This window comes from Lithobates pipiens, unplaced genomic scaffold (assembly GCF_037356315.1).
Source record: "Lithobates pipiens isolate NorthernLeopardFrog02 unplaced genomic scaffold, aLitPip1_a1.2 Scaffold_19, whole genome shotgun sequence".
In the NCBI taxonomy this organism is placed as follows: domain Eukaryota; kingdom Metazoa; phylum Chordata; class Amphibia; order Anura; family Ranidae; genus Lithobates; species Lithobates pipiens.
The window spans coordinates 141,459,150-141,476,219 of NW_027507764.1; the positions used below are offsets into that span (position 1 = coordinate 141,459,150).

The 17,070-nt window shown below is 43.9% G+C and overlaps 1 protein-coding gene across 1 annotated transcript in view; it reads right to left on the minus strand.

Moving 5' to 3' along the window:
• Nucleotides 1–1,064: 1,064 nt before the first annotated feature.
• The window catches only part of HIBADH (3-hydroxyisobutyrate dehydrogenase), a 213,622-nt gene continuing 197,616 nt past the window's right edge, over nucleotides 1,065–17,070 (minus strand). The window contains exons 7-8 of the mRNA XM_077491347.1: nucleotides 4,269–4,425; nucleotides 1,065–2,006 (exon numbers count right to left, since the gene is read on the minus strand). Of these exons, the coding sequence (XP_077347473.1) occupies nucleotides 1,848–2,006; nucleotides 4,269–4,425 (316 nt within the window). The 3' untranslated portion in view covers nucleotides 1,065–1,847. The remainder of the gene's footprint in view (nucleotides 2,007–4,268; nucleotides 4,426–17,070) is intronic.

Consider the following 17,070-nt stretch of genomic DNA (forward strand, 5'->3'; position numbering starts at 1 on the left):
GAATTTTTACAATCTTGATTTCCTATTTACATTTATTTTTTTGTAACTTCAAATGATTAAAAGTGTTCCTTTTCTTTTATATTAATTGAAAGCTTTTTTTCTTATTGTTTGTTATACTTTGTTTAATGTTGGGTAAGCACCCCATAGGTTTGACTTTTAGCCTTTTAAACTTTAGACCCATGGTAATTTTATGAGAAGCAGCTTTTTGGATTGGAAATTTTTTTCATAAAAATGCAGAAATGCATTGGTCCCCATGTTTTTCTGACTAAGGTTTATGGTTCATACTGCCATTTTGTATCAGATGTCCCTGGGTTTAAATAACAATTGGTGATAGTTTCAACCAAATCTCTAATTTAAAGATCGGGTCTAAGGCTAGGTTCCTACAGCCACAACCACCCGCACAGAAAAACATTCTTGAAATGTGCAGGTGTGCCATTAATGCCCATGGCACGCCACACACCCTGGAAATCACACCCGCCAGTGGGAACTGCATGGCACATGCGGTTCCCGTGTGGGCTACAATTTCTGAAATGCTGCCTGGACCTTTTTTCCTGTGTTTCGGGACACACGGCAGCCCTTTTCAATGAACGAGCTGCCGCGTCCATGCAAAATGCGGCTTGCAGAGCCGCATAGGTGTGAACTTAGTGTAAAGCAGAGAACCAACTCAAAAAATAATAAAAAAGGTACTTAAAGTAAAAAACCTGTGCTTAGAAAATGTGAACTTGAAGAGGCAAAGAATAAATCCCAATTTCAAATCGAACAGCCTATTTGCCTCTAGTAAATTAACTTTAAAGAATACCACATTATCTTTGTGTTGGATTGGGCTTGGAAGACCTGAGATTTTTATGTATCTGCCCCACAGAGAGATAAATACTATTCTGGAAAAGGTGTGGTGTGACGTGATCCACAAATTATGTAAAAGTCGACTACCCAAAATGTTTTTGTATTATACAGTTCTGGATCATTTTGTACCTCGGAAAAAAACTCAAGGGATCTACTCCTACAGTTAGGCTTTCAACACCACATGCACGAAACAAAAAGAAAAGAAAAATACCACCATAAAATGCATTCTACTACCATGTTTTATTAAGGGTTCACATAAAAGTTCTGGATCTTGGTTCACAATTATTAAATCATACCTTTCTCTGTGTATCAGTGTTAATTTTTGGAGCTAAACAGACAAAACATAGTATCAAAGTATCTCAAAAGTATAGGCTAGTTTCTTCACAGTAGCTTACAGAAGAATATCCTTCATCTCTAAAGCATGACTGATAAAAAAACAAAAAAAACAAACAAACAAATCATACAGGCGTATCCAATAAAGCAGTCCAAAGAGCAGAGTACATTATCTCATACCAAGTAACCCAAAATCACCTCTTAACCAATCTGATTATGGTTCTCAAACCTGACCTGCTGCTGGGGGCTACAGCACTTTGCACTGCCTTACTGAATAGGCCCAGTATTGTAACAGGTGGACTTCGCTGCAGCACAGAAACACCCTCCTCCTCATAAATACTGCATGATACAGTGACAATTACAGCTATAGAAAAAGATCCTGGAAAAAAAAATTATGATTCATGACCCAAAGTTCAAGCCCATTATGGCCTTAAAAAAAGGAGGAGTAGAGACATGTAATGGTGTTTGGACATTTCAGACCAGCAACTTAGCAGCTGCTTCTCCACTTTTACCATCCACTTAGTTTTGACAATTAGAATGCTGTGTCTGAGACCACATATTCACTTCCACAAAGACTTCCTCACCAACATACAGCCTTTTAACTTTGTCCTTTGCTTATTGTACCTAACATGGATTCAAAAATAGTGTTTGTAAAGATCTTTAAAATCTGTTCACAAGTTTTCTTCTTCACGTAAAAACTGGAAGACGGATGAGAAATCTTTCTGGGCATAGCCCTTGGCACACATAAGTCTGTATATCTGATGCGACAGAGATCCCAGAGGTGTTGGGGTTTTCGTGTTTGTGGCGGAGTCCTGGGCCAAACCAAGATCCTGTAAATCAAAAAGAATATTTTAAACACAGGTGGAACCAGATGAACAATCTGTTTAGTTGCCTTTTTTTGAAAAAAATTACTTTTGATCATCGGTAAAAATCAGGGGAATGGCTGATAAAATGTCTTCAGATGGAAATAATGAAAGAAAAATTCTTGAATAAAAATATATATGATTTGTGAGGCTCAATAACTGATAATTTATAGCTCTTGTTTACATTTGTCTATAGACCATACAGGCAAGTAAGTGCACCCAGCAATAGGAAATACCTACCAGCTAATTTTGTATAACTGGATCTAACTATGTACAGTGTATAAACACCAACAATGACATTATCTAATTTGCTCCATTTTGGTACATTTAACATATCAATGGAAGCATCTTGTCATATGTTTGGTAAAAGTTTAAGTCTGTAGAAAATTTAGAGCTGTCCTGTGTCTTCTCCACACTGCTTGTATTACCTCAATGAGCCTCCCTGCAGAAACATGTTTGTATTCACCTCTCCAGCAGCCCATTTCTTCTATCCTTTCTCTATTTGGCATTCAACACAAGTGTTGGTTGTCTGAGTCTCCTGCTGTGCACTAGATGTTCTTCCTTCAGCAGTGACATAGTGGACAGAGGATGGAACTATGGCGTGCAGCAGGGGACACAGACATCCAACACTCTCAAAAGCTGAAATGGTTTCTGAAGGCTGTAAGGCCTCTTTCATAATGGTGCTAAAAACAGGCAGCTAAGCTACGCTTTTACTGGCCCTACCCGCTTGAACAGTAAAATGACAGCTGAAGGGGGCTGTTCATATGACGTGCCATTTTTAAACTAAGGGTGTAGAGCTTGACAAGCGGCACCACTTTTCAAACTCTCCCATTAATTTCAATGGGGATGTGGAATGCACGTGATAGAGACATGGTAAAAGCAGCATAAAAGGGTTAACCTTAATACAGGAGGCAATAGATCTCCTCCTCACTGCGTGTCAAATACCCTCTGAACACTGGTCACTCTTCAGAGGGCACTGCACTCCTACAAAAGTGTGACAGAGCCCAAACAGTAGAAAAGGTACACATGGAGAGTATAAATGCCGGAACTCAATTTTGTTTGCCATCCGTGTCCCATTGTAGAGATTTCCCTTCTCTTCCTGTCCCAGGAGAGTAAATCCCTGCAAATGAAGGGATTCCTTGGGGACCCCCACATCACCAGAACTATTAGAAAGGGTGAATCTCCTTAATAGGGGCACAGAGAAGCAATAAAAACTGACAGGGGTTCTAATCCCTCTCCACTCTATCCAAAACAAATAAAGTTTTGCCTTTAGTTATATTTTCATTTAAGCTTTGACCAAGAAACCTGGAAGCTGATTGGTTTCTATGCAGAGCTGCACCAGATTTTGCACATTCCAGTTTTAGTAAATCAACCCTATAGTCTCTTAACAGGCTTGATCATGACAAAGCAATTGTCAAAGAAGGGGGTATATTGGGCAATCCACTGGGGGTCTGTAATCCTAAAATGGTTCTTACTCCTACTCTATGGTATAGAGGGCAAGCACAATGTACAGTTATAAAGTCCAATTCTTGCTTGGGATAATCTACCCCCTTCCCTACTAGGGCATCTCTCATCTCTTGAAAAGAAAATCTTCATTACGCAACTTTTTTCTAGGAGTTTTTGGTATAGTCCACATCCTCTTCCTCAGCATTGGATGGATTCTAAATGCTGCAGAGAGCAGTGAAACTCTTCTATGAGTATGGGGAAGCTGGTGGAACCATAAAGCCCTGGGTTCACCAGAAGTGTAATTGAACCCAGAAAAAGGCTGATCATTGATGAGTAAGTGGATGACCCTGCAGAGGACAGGGCCAACTATGAGGTGAAAATAGCATCTGGAGCTGAATTTTTATTTTAAAATTCTATTTCATTTTCTATTTTTACATTTTTATCTTTAAATTATATTTCTTTTTTGCTCAAGCTGGGATTTGATAAATAAAATTGTATTTAGATGTTCTTTCTAAAAACTGTGTGATGTTTAACATGTTGTATTCTTTCAGTGCAATGTATACATTGGAAAAGAAAAATGCAAAAGGTAAAGAAAGCAATCCTATTTAGATCCCCCTAGCAGTATTAATGATAAAACAAAATCTCAAGGGAGACCTATTTTCATAGAAGGGTCACCTTAGAGCACACAATTGATTTAACACTTTATTTACTTTCTCTTACCATATAAATCCATTGAATTTCTATCCACAATCAAAACGTATTACAATTTGCACAATATTGTACCTTGGCCATAAGAGTTGTTCCAAATCCACCCTGGTAATTATTGGCAGAGGGTACGCCTTCCATCACCCCTGGTACAGGGTTGTAGGTGTCACTTGACCAGCATCGTCCAGAGCTCATGTTCAGGATTTTGGCCAGTAGCTTTGGGTCAAGCCCTAATCTATAAAGGGTCAAGGAAAGCATATTAATATTCAACCGCATCAGGACACGGGTGACAAGTTTTACACACAAGAAACACAATGTCATTTTTCACTCTTTATTATGTGTCCAAAAATGGTGGAGTATTGATATGGGAGATAGAGTAAGCAATATAAATTAAAATCCATAAATCTCTCATAGTGTTATTATGCTGCCTTGTTTACAGCTCCCATTATCAGATGCAGCACGTATTATAAAACTGCCTGGGTAGATTTTGGGAGAGAAAAATGTTCAGTACTAATTTATATTCCAGTTTATGTATTATATATTTCAGCAGTGGATTATTTTAACAAAGGACCTCTACTATCATGCAACTAGGTAGACAAATATAATAAAAAACAAAAAAAGTCCTAGATACAGATATAAAATGTTTGCCAACTTAACAAAAAGCTTTAAGTGTACCTAAACCCAGGAACAAAAATATCATATTGCATAGTACTAGTCCTAGGATCGGTGGCTGCATTCGTTTTTTGTTCTCAGGTTTTCCTCCCCCTTTTTGTCCACCTTGGTATCCTGCTAGTAACACAATTCACATCTTTGGGTGACAACTCTCACACACTGTAATGTACTGACTGAGGAGAAGCATTGTAACCCTAGGCTGCTCACTTCTGATTTAAACTACCAAACCTCTCGTTTCTTTATTTTATAAAAGGTGCACCCGACAAGAGCTGATATTGCTATCTGAGATTTCAGGGCAGCCTAGGCATAATGCACTGGAAGTTACAAGTTCATTATATTTATGGCAGAATCTATAGGTTTTTTTTTTTTGCACTTATTAAACAAACAGAACACTTTAAATGGTTTATTTAACAGACTAAAAGGGGAGTAAAATATAAGACACTCATTAAGTGAGAAGGAGCACAGTCACATGGGATTGAGTATGCTCCCAGCACAAAATTGCGACATCAGCTGTATACATCTATTTGGTAGCATGGCGCTAAAGCTCAAGTTTAGCTAAAATTCTACACATAAAATTAGCACAAGGGACATAACTTCTTTTACATAGAAATCTTCAGCTCCAATGCTGAGGGCCGAATTATCAATCATCCACATGTCTCCCTATCAGACATGACGTGTCATTCATAGAAGCTGTAGTGCTGCTTCTATGAATGCGGGATCGAACAAGAAAAGGTGGGCACAGTCAAGCTCTCTTGAGAGCTCCTTACAGCTCCTTATCTGTATTAATCCCTGCTGCGCTGGAAGATTATGATGGCAGGAATGTTAGGACACATGAAGATTTCTACAGAAAGAGGAAGAATCAGAACAAGGGACACATCATGCTAACCGTAAGACCCCTTTCACACTGTGGTGTGGGTGTTAGCGGTAAAGCGCTGCTAGTATTAGTGGCGCTTTACCGCTGCTTTTCAGCCGCTAGCAGCCGGAGAAGGAGTTAATAATACCCGTGTTGCAGTGCTGCCGAAGTGCTCTGCAGGTGCATTGGTAGCGCTGCCCATTCATTTCAATGGGCAGAGGCGATGAGGAGCAGTGTATACACCGCTCCTCCACTGCCCAAAGATGCTGCTTGCAGGACTTTCTCCCTACGTCTTACAGGACAGCACCCACTTTCCCAGGAAACACTGCAGTCACTTTTCTTTAACCACTACAATACAGGGCACTTTCGCCCCCTTCCTTCCCAGCCCAATTTTCACGGGCACATCGGGATCGCGCCGCTGCGCGGGCACACGCGCGCGCGATCCCGCTCCTCCTGATGGACGTTCCTGAACGTCCTATCAGGAGTAGACGGCTCCCACCTGGCCGTATATGTGCATTGGCCGGGTGGGAAGTGGTTAAAGACCGGATGCTTCCACCATGGCCTCAGTTGTAGTGTTTCCTCCGCCATGGTGGAAGCGCTGCAGGGAACCAGGGGTGTGCTGCGCTCTCTCCAGGTGGTGAGAGTAGTAGGCATACCGGTATTAGGCATATTCTTTTCCACAGGACCAGCCCAGCTTCCTCCCTTACATGTGGTGGATGCTCCAGTGTCTCCTCCTCTTCATACCCGGCGAGGGTCAGGCTGCCGGGAGGTTTTCGGTCCTCATAGACTGGAGGCATAGGCTTGGAGGCTTGGTTTGCTTTGTATTTCGCGCCTCCTTCCCCAAAGCCTCATGCCTTCCGGGTCCTGTGGACGAGTGCGTCATTACGGCCGAGGGCGGAACTTCCGGCGGCGCGACGCGGCTTCCGGTTCCGGCCGTTGGAACGCAGGAGGAGGGGGCGGTTCTTTCCCGGTGCTCACAGCGGCGAGCGACCCAGGAAAATTTAAATAGATGTGCGGAATGCCGTCCAGACCTCGCGCTATGGAGGAGGAACAGCGGCCGTGGCGGGAGCAGGAGCCACCCAAGTCAGCCAGTCTCAGGTAGGCAGAGACAGTGGTCTCTGTTCATTACTGTAGGAGCATAGTAATGTTTTCTCCCTTCCTGGATCTTGGGCATTTTTTCTAGGGAAGCCTGCAGCAATCTTCCTGTTTGATGCATCAGGAAGATTGTACCTATGTTGTTATTTTGGTGAATCTGTGGGGGGATTTACTGGTGGTGGTGTGAAAACTGGAGTTAAAGGGATAGCTCCTCTGTTTTTTTCTGCCTTGTTAGTATGCTGTGGTGTTTAATGGAATGTTATTTTTGGTGTATTTCAGAAAGCTAAAGAAAAGACCATACATTCCTCCCCTCCTATTAAAAAGAAATGTCCATCTTGTAGAAACGTTCTTAAAGAATCTTGGACCAAGGTGTTATGCAGATCCTGCATAGCAGACTTGGTTAAAGAGGAAACTACTCCTGCTGTGCCTGCGACTCAGCAAGGGGAGTTATTGAACTCCTTCCGGAAGGAACTGGGAGACACTTTTGAAACGTTACGTTCCTATCTGGACAGACGCCCAGCTGCAAATAGCAGCACAGTACCCCTCTCTCTCTCTTCCGTTACTGCATCCAGAATGGGCAGTATCTCAGAGGATGAAGAGCCAAGTGTTTCTTCAGGTTCTGGGGAAGAATCGGATGAAGTGAAAGAAACTTCTTCCTCTTCTTCTCGTTATAAATTATCTCTGGAGGAAGTGGATGATCTTTTGAAGGTTATCCACACCACCCTCAACATCTCAGAGGATAAAGCCCAGCTGTCTTTACACGATAAAATATTTCAGGGCATGGGCGAGGTGAAACGCAGGGTTTTTCCCATACACAAGTTTCTGTCGGAAACAATAAAAAGGCAGTGGAAGGACCCAGAGAGGGCCCCTTTCTTTTCCAGATCCCTCAAACGGATATTTCCGTTTGATGAAGATAGCTCTCAAGTATGGAACAAGAAACCAAAACTTGATGCAGCTTTCTCTCGAGTCTCAAGAAACACAGACCTCGCGTTTGAGGACATGGGTATCCTGAAGGATGCCATGGACAAGAGGGCAGACTCCTTATTAAAGAAGGCATGGGATTCTACCTTGGCGAACTTAAAGCCAGCTATGGCCTCAACGGTGGTGGCCAGAAATCTGGAGCATTGGCTAAAACAGCTAAAAGCCCATATAGAGGCAGGAACGCCACGTAAGGACCTGCTGGATACGCTGCCAGTACTAAAGGCAGTACATGGCAGATGCCTCAGCTGAATCGGTGAAAATGTCAGCCAGATCCTCAGCATTGGTAAATTCAGCTCGTAGGGCTTTATGGGTTAAAACGTGGTCTGGGGATTCGGCCTCTAAGGCCAAGTTATGTGGTTTGCCCTTTGAGGGGGACTTGGTCTTTGGGCCTAATCTTGAGGCCATACTAGATAGAACGGCTGATAAGAAAAAAAGCCTTCCCAGTGAAGAAGAAGGCGATCCCACAAAGCAGTTAAAAAATTTGTACTTTTCGAAAAACCCCAGACTCAAAGGATTCAGGCTACAAAAGGCCTTGGAGGTCTCAGAGAGGCAGGGGTAAGTCGGGGGTCCTTTTCCGCCCCCCCTACCCCTAATACTAAAAGCCAATGACCATCCTCCGATTGTGGGAGCAAGGCTGCAGTCCTCCTTCCCACAATGGGAGTTGATAACGACCAGTCCGTACATCCTCAAGACGATTTTGGAGGGTTACAGTTTGGAGTTCTCTCAGACCCCACCCACTCGTTTTTATGTCACTCGGCCCCCCGAGATCTAGAGAAGGCTATGGACATGACTTCAATCCTTCAGGAGTTGATTCAACAGAGGGTGGTTGTGAAGGTTCCCCCTGAAGAAGAGGGACAGGGTTGCTATTCCCACGTTTTTCTGATAAGAAAGCCTTCGGGAAAATTAAGATTGATTTTAAACCTGAAGATACTAAACAGAACAATCAGGTACAAAAAATTCAAGATGGACACCATTTTTTCAGTGAGGGGTCTCTTGACCCCAAGCTGTTTTATGGCGTCCGTAGATCTGAGGGATGCATATCTCCACGTACCTATAGCCCTAGTATCACAGAAATATCTAAGGTTTGCGGTCAGGATGGGAAGCTCAACTCTGCACCTTCAGTTCAGAGCCCTTCCTTTCGGGCTATCCTCCTCCCCGAGGATATTTACAAAAATTGTAGCAGAAGCTCTAGCCCCCCTCAGACTAAAGGGCATATCGATTGTCCCTTATTTGGACGACCTCCTAATATTTGCCAAAACAAGGGAACTATTAGAGGAGGACCTAGCGGGGACAAAGAGTCACCTAGAAAGTCTTGGCTGGATAATAAACATGGAGAAATCAAATATGATCCCAGCTCAGTCAATAAAATTCCTCGGATATACCATCGATTCCGTACAGGAGAGGATTTTTCTCCCGGAGGAAAAGATAGAGAAGGTGCAAGATGCCGTGAGAAGGGTCCAGACAAACCTACCAATTTCTATAAGGTCACAGCTATGTCAGTACTGGGTCTCCTCACGGCATCAATGCCAGCAGTGGGATGGGCACGGCTTCATGCAAGGGATCTCCAGCAGGAAATTTTAAAAAATTGGTCCTATGGGGAGTCCCTGGAAAAGTTGATCAGAATGCCTCCTCGAGTTCAGAGGAAGCTCTGGTGGTGGAGGAACCGCTCAAACCTGGACAGGGGCCTGCTCTGGTGTTTCCCCATGGGGACGAGGCTGACAACAGATGCGAGTTCCTGGGGTTGGGGCGCCCATCTGGAAGGCCAAATGGCTCAGGGAAATTGGTCAAACAGGGAGGACAGGAGATCATCCAATTGGAGGGAGCTAAGAGCTATTCTCCTAGGATTATGGGCCTTCGAGAAACTGGTACGAGGGCAGCATGTCCAGGTGTTATCGGAAAATGCGACAGCAGTGGCCTATATAACAAAACAAGGAGGCACGAGGAGCAGGGTGCTGCTTTCCTCTGCCCTTCAGATCAGTGGCGGCTGGTGAAGTTTTTGGATGGGGGGGGCGCCAGACCCCGCCCATCATTTTGTCCCCCCCACTTCTCATAAACCACGCCCCTTATGTAATCTGAAAAAAAAAAATTGGCGTGGGTTCCCCCCTCCGAGAGCATACCAGGCCCTTAGGTCTGGTATGGATTCCAAGGGGAACCCCCTACCCCGAAAAAATGGCGTGGGGGTCCCCCCAGATCCACACCAGACCCTTATCCGAGCACGTTACCCGGCCGGCCAGGAAAGGGGACGAGCGGGCGCCCCCCCCTCCTGAGCCGTACCAGGCCGTGTGCCCTCAACATGGGGGGGTGCCTTGGGGGAGGGGGGGCGTGCGGCCCCCCCACCCCAAAGCACCTTGTCCTCATCAACATGGGGACCAACCCATTGTCCCTATATAAGTGGCAGCGCGTCCCTGGCATTGCGGCTGGAGAGGAGGAAGAGGAAGAGGAAGAGGAAGAAGAGGAAGAAGAGGAAGAAGAGGAAGAAGAGGAAGAAGAGGAAGAAGAGGAAGAGGAGGAAGAAGAGGAAGAGGAGGAAGAAGAGGAAGAGGAAGAGGAAGAGGAAGAAGAAGAAGAAGAAGAAGAAGAAGAAGAAGAAGAAGAAGAAGAAGAAGAAGAAGAAGAAGAAGAAGAAGAAGAAGAAGAAGAAGAAGAAGAAGAAGAAGAAGAAGAAGAAGAAGAAGAAGAAGAAGAAGAAGAAGAAGAAGAAGAAGAAGAAGAAGAAGAAGAAGAAGAAGAAGAAGAAGAAGAAGAAGAAGAAGAAGAAGAAGAAGAAGAAGAAGAAGAAGAAGAAGAAGAAGAAGAAGAAGAAGAAGAAGAAGAAGAAGAAGAAGAAGAAGAAGAAGAAGAAGAAGAAGAAGAAGAAGAAGAAGAAGAAGAAGAAGAAGAAGAAGAAGAAGAAGAAGAAGAAGAAGAAGAAGAAGAAGAAGAAGAAGAAGAAGAAGAAGAAGAAGAAGAAGAAGAAGAAGAAGAAGAAGGCCGCACGCCCCCCCTCCCCCAAGGCACCCCCCATGTTGAGGGCATGCAGCCTGGTACGGCTCAGGAGGGGGGGGGGGCGCCCGCTCGTCCCCACCCCCTTTCCTGGCCGGCCAGGTAGCGTGTTTGGATAAGGGTCTGGTGTGGATCTGGGGGGGGACCCCCACGCCGTTTTTTCGGCGTAGGGGGTTCCCCTTGGAATCCATACCAGACCTAAGGGCCTGGTATGCTCTCGGAGGGGGAACCCACGTCAAATTTTTTTCCAGAAATTTGGCGTGGAGTTCCCCCTTCAGAGCTCATTCTCTGATTAGCCACGGCAAAAGTCGCCTGGCCTGGGGAAACCTTTCTGGCTGTGAAAGCTTTTTTTCCATTCATTCAGCTAAATGCATGAACATTCTCAACAAAGTAGAAACTAGAAAGCCTTTATGCGATGACTCACCTCCTGCCTCAGGTAGATCTGTTCGCATCCCAGAGCAATGCAAAAGTGAAGAACTACTTTTCTCTGAACAGACAGGATCAAGCCAGGGGTCTAGATGCGCTAGCACAACCGTGGAACTTCCGTTTGTGCTATGCCTTCCCCCCTTTTCAGCTGATACCCTTGGTATTAAAGAAACTACAGAGGGAGACCACAAGCATTATTCTGGTGGCTCCCTTTTGGCCCAAAAGGGCCTGGTTGGCAACCAGAGGATGGCGATAGAGACTCACTGGGTTCTTCCTCTTCGCAGAGATCTCCTAACCCAGGGACCCCTTCAACATCCAAACATAGAACACCTCAGACTTGCAGGGTGGTTACTGAGAAACAGATCCTAGAGGGGAAGGGTTTGTCAGATAAACTGGTTTTTTTAAGTAGCCGTAAAAAGGTCACTGGAGCTATTTTAAAACATGGAAACGTTTTAATTCTTGGTGCATAACAAAGAAGTTTTCACCAATGGAAATCCATTCGGTTTTAGAATTTATCCATGAGGGAATGGAGTTGGGATTGGCAGCCAGCACCTTAAAGGCCCAAGTGGCCGCCTTATCGGTTTTCCTGGAGAGACGTCTAACTCAGGAGTCGCTTATTATTAGGTTCTTTAAGGCACTGTCCAGAGTTAGGCCGGTGCCTTTTAAGTTTTTTTCCGAAATGGGACCTATCCCTGGTTCTGCAGGGTTTGACTAAAAAAAGCCTTTGAACCTCCAGAGAAGGCGACGCTCAAATTATGGTCGCTCAAACTGGCCCTTTTAGTGGCAGTTACTTCAGCTAGAAGGGTAAGCAAATTGCAAGCCCTATCTATTATAGAACCTTTCTGTTACATTTTCCCAGATCGGGTAGTGTTGAAAACTGACCCAAGTTTCCTACCAAAAGTTCCGACAGCCTTTCACAGGATGCAGGAAATAATCCTTCCTACCTTTTGCCCCACACCAGCCAGCCCTAGGGAAAATTATTTCCATAGCTTGGACGTGAGAAGGCGTTTACTACACTACCTGGAAATCACAAGAGAATTCAGAAAGTCAAATTCGCTCTTCATTTTGGTTTCAGGACCACATAGAGGGTATGGTGCCTCTAAAAACACTATAGGTAGATGGCTGCGGACAGCTATCAGTGAAGCGCATAAAGCTTTAGGGGCTGATCCCCCCACAGGGGTAGTGGCCCATTCAACAAGGACAGTAGCAACGTCCTGGGCGGAAAGAGCAGGGGCTTCTCCACGTCGGATTTGTAAAGCGGCCACATGGACAAGTTTCTCCACCTTCACCCGCCACTACAGATTGGACTTGCTATCAGCAGCAGAACAATCATTTGGCAGAAAGGTGGTCCCACCCTAGAGTAAGTACTCTCTTATTTCCAGGTGCTGTCCTGAAAGACGTAGGGAGAAAAACCCTAGTTAGACTTATCGGTAACGGTATTTCTACGAGTCTTTCAGGACAGCGCCGATGACCCGCCCTAATTGTATTGTAAAATGTGGTGTTATTTGCCATGTTCTGCTTATCTATTTTTCAGCATGGCTGGAGGTACTCTTTAAACAACTGAGGCCATGGTGGAAGCATCCGGTCTTTAAAGAAAACTGACAGTGTTTCCTGGGAAAGTGGGTGGAGCTGCGCTCTCTCTCCAGGTGCTGTCCTGAAAGACTCGTAGAAATACCGTTACCGGTAAGTCTAACTAGGGTTTTTTCTTCCCATCCTGCAAGCGCACCATCCCAGTATGAAAACACATGGGCTTTCACACTGGGGTGGCTTGAGAGGCGCTTTTCAGGTGATATTTTTAGCACAAAAATGGCTGAAAAGTGCCCCAGTGTGAACAGGGTATTAGATATGACGCTTGTGCTGATTTTTAGGTTTTGAATTTTAGCTAAACAGACTTTAATGTCCATCACTGTGCTGGCACATATATACATATAGATGAAGGCAACATCAATGCCATCTTTAACCACTTCAATACCGGGCATGTCAGGCCCAGGCCAACTTTCAGCGCTGTCACACTTTAAGGGCCAGTTCACACCATAGAAACACAGTCCGGAAGCATTCCAGATGCTTTTCTGCATGCACGTTTTTGATGCATCCCAGTGCATTTTTTCCTTTTTTAACCTTACATAAGGACATGTGCATTTCAGTGTGTTTTTGGTGCGTTTTACAGCGTTTCAGTAAAGTCCAGTGCAGTTTTTTTCTGGAACTGGAACAGCAAGCACTGGTGAACTATGCAATTGAAAAGCATATAATCTACTTTCAATGCGTTTCTGATGCACGTAGTGTGAACTGGCCCTGAATGGCAATTGCGCAGTCATGTAATACTGTACCCAAGCTAAATGTATCATTTTGTTCACACAACTAGAGCTTTCTTTTGATGGTATTTAATAACCAGTGGGTTTATTTTTTGTTAAATAAACAAGACAAAAAAAGAGAAAATTCTGAAAAAAACAAGTTTTTCTTAGTTTGTTATAAAATTTTGCTAATTGCTCATAATTTTTGGTCAAAATCCAAAAATCTGTGTATATTAGTCTGTAGGAAGGTTATACAGTCCACAAACTATGGTATACAGCGGGTAAAATAAGTATTGAACTTGTCGCCATTTTTTGAGGTAAATATACTTCTAACGGTGCTATTGACGTGACATTTTCACCACATATCGTTAACCCATGCAATCCATCCATACAAAGAAACCAAAATAAGGTGTAATAAAATGGAATGACACAGGGAAATTGTATTGAACACAAACAGAAATGTATTTAATACTTCATAGAAAATCCTTTGTTGGTAATGACAGCTTCAAGACATCTCCGGATGGAGAAACTAGTCGCATGCATTGCTCAGGTGTGATTTTGGCCCATTCTTCCACACAGTCTTCAAATCTTGAGGGTTCCCTGGGCCTCTTATGAACCCTGATCTTTAGTTCTTTCAAAAGATTTTCTATTTGATTCAGGTCAGGTGATTGGCTGGGCCATTCTAGCAGCTTTATTTTATTTGAAACCAATTGAGAGTTTCCTTTGATTTGTGTTTGGGATCATTGTCTTGCTGAAATGTCCGCCCTCGTTTCATCTTTATCATCCTGGTAGATGGCAGCAGTATTTTATCAAGAATGCCTAGGTACATTTTTCCATTCATTCTTCCTTCAACGATATGAAGTTTCACAGTATCGTATGCTGAAAAATAGCCCCACACCATGATGTTCCCACCTCCAAACTTAACTGTTGGTATGATGTTTTTGGGGTGATGTGCAGTGCCAGTTGACCTCCAAACATGGTGTGTATTATGGCATCCAAAGACTTACATTTTGGTCTTATCTGACCAACTATATTCTCCCAGTATTTCACAGGCTTGTCCAAATGTTGTACAGCAAACTGTAAACAAGCTTCAACATGCTTTTTCTTCAGCCATGGAGTCTTGCGTGGCGAGCGTGTATACAGGCTATGAGTGCATTACTTATGGTTTTCTTTGAAACAATTGTACCTACCAACTCCAGGTCTTTCTGAAGCGCTCCACAAGTGGCCCTTGGACAACTCTTCTGATAATTCTCTTCACTCCTCTGTCAGAAATCTGGTCGTGTCAGGTTTATGGTGAAATTATGTTCTTTCCACTTCCGGATTATGGCTCAAACAGTGCTCACTGGAACATTCAGAAGTTTTGAAATCCTTCTGTAACCAAACACATCAATACGTTTTGTAACAATACGGTTGCAAAGGTCTTGAGATGTTTCTTGCTTTCTAATTACCGATAGGCATGGAAAGCCAATACGCTAGCTGAAATCTTTTTTGCGCCTCACTTTCTTCATGCGTTCAATACTTTTTCCCAGTGTCATTCTATTTTTTATTTTTTTATTTTTTATCAATAACAATTTTTAATACATTAAGTATTTGTTTTCTTAGCATACACAGCTGCCATAAATCCTAAGTGCTAAGTTACTCTCTATCTGGTAAACAAGATCCTAAATGCTAATGTCAGGCTATTCATTCTCCAACTAAAGTAGTTAGTAACCAAACCTTTTAACTCGTAACATTTGTTGGAGTATAAGTACTCCCATTAGAAAAATAGAATAGAGGAAGGGGGGGGGGGGGGGTAGGGTAAGTCATCGTCAGCTTGTGCCACTGTCCGGGTCTCTTCGTTCTTCCCGACGATGCCACAGCTCCCAGACCATATTATGAGCATCCATACAGTCCCGAATCCTCGCCGGCATTTTCTCCATTAATTCTATATCCCTTATTCTAGCATATAAAGCTCCTTCAGTTTGGGGGGGGGGGCTGCGCTTCCAATTCAGCGCCAAACAGCGTGCCACTGTGAGGACGTGTCTAACTAGTTTCCGCTGTGGGCCGGTGTTTTCAATGGAAACAGTCCTAGCAAGAACAACTTAGGGGTACTGGGGACTACCCTTTCAAGGAGATGTGCCAAAAGCTGCTGGACTGTTGTCCAAAAAGGGACTATCCATGGGCATTCCCAGTAGATATGGAACAGTGTTCCCTGGCTCCCAAGCATCGCCAGCAATGGTCTGAACTAGTTGGATAAATGGCATGAAGCACATCTGGGGTCATGTACCAAAAGTATAGGATTTTATAAGTGTTTTCTTTGTATAACGTGCAAATCGAGCTCTTGGCCGCCTGAGTCCATATAATCCTCCATTGATCCATGGATATCTCCTCACCCAGAGCCCTTTCCCACTTGAGCATGTATGCATGCTTGCCCATTGATGCAATAGGTCTTTTGTTAAGAATTTTATAAATGTCAAATATCAGGCCTCTTTGGGCAGAACCTGCCAGGACGAGATTTTCAAACGGAGTAGGTGGGGAGAATTGCAGGTTTGGTGCAAAAGTTAAGGCTTAATGGCGGATTTGGAGATACCCATAGAATGCTTGCTTCGGCAAGTCGAATTTGGCCTGTAGGTCTGTGAAGGATTTCAGTTTACGTGTGCAGGGATCCACCAAGCTTCCATAGTGGAATAGGTCTCTCGTGGTCCAGGGAGAGGACATCTGGTGGGTCAGGCTGTCTGGCATCTTGGGGTTACAAGCACAGGAAGTCAGGAGCAAGCTAATTGAGGATAGATTATGCTGTTGCGCTAATTTGCGCCACAACTTCCTGAGCTGCGCCATGTGGCCAAGCAGCCATGAGGGGTCTACCTCTGCGTTTGCACTCCATAGTAGACTATTTGGGTGTATTGGGGCCAGCCACAGTTTCTCCATTTCGGTCTATTTATTATAGAAGCGTGAACCAGGAGGTAATCGCCTTCAGTTGCGCCGCCTGATGGTATTTAATACGTTTGGGGAACGCTAGTCCTCCGTCAGTCCAGGCCGCCTGTAGTAACGAGCCCAGGACTCTGTCGTTTATAATTCCAGGTATATTGCAAGAGCTCGGCCTGTAAATGCTTTAATTGGCCATAAGGGACAGGGATGGGTAGGGTTTGGAAAAGATACAATAGATTCGGGAGGATTTTCATCTTCACTGATGCTATCTGTCCTAGTAGGGAGATGTGGTGTTTTTTCCACTGTTGCAGGAGACCTCTAATATTTTGAAAGAGGGGGGATAATTTTCCTGAAACGGGGTAGAGTACTATGAGGCAATTTTGATCCCCAGATATTTTAAATCAGTAGTTTTCCAGCTGTAGGGGAAGTTAGCTTTCAGGTGTTCTACCTCTTATTCTGGCGTGTTTATAGGGAGGGCTTCTGATCTAGAGGTGTTTATTTTATACCCCGATAAGGCTCCGTAGCGTTCCAGTTCCGCATGAAGAACCGACAAAGAGGTCCCGAGTCATTTTATTTTATTGCACATAACTTATTTTCTGACCTTATTTGTTTTTGTTTTGTTTTTTATATGTATGGATATGGGTTGTTACCGACATGTCCTGAAAATGTTATG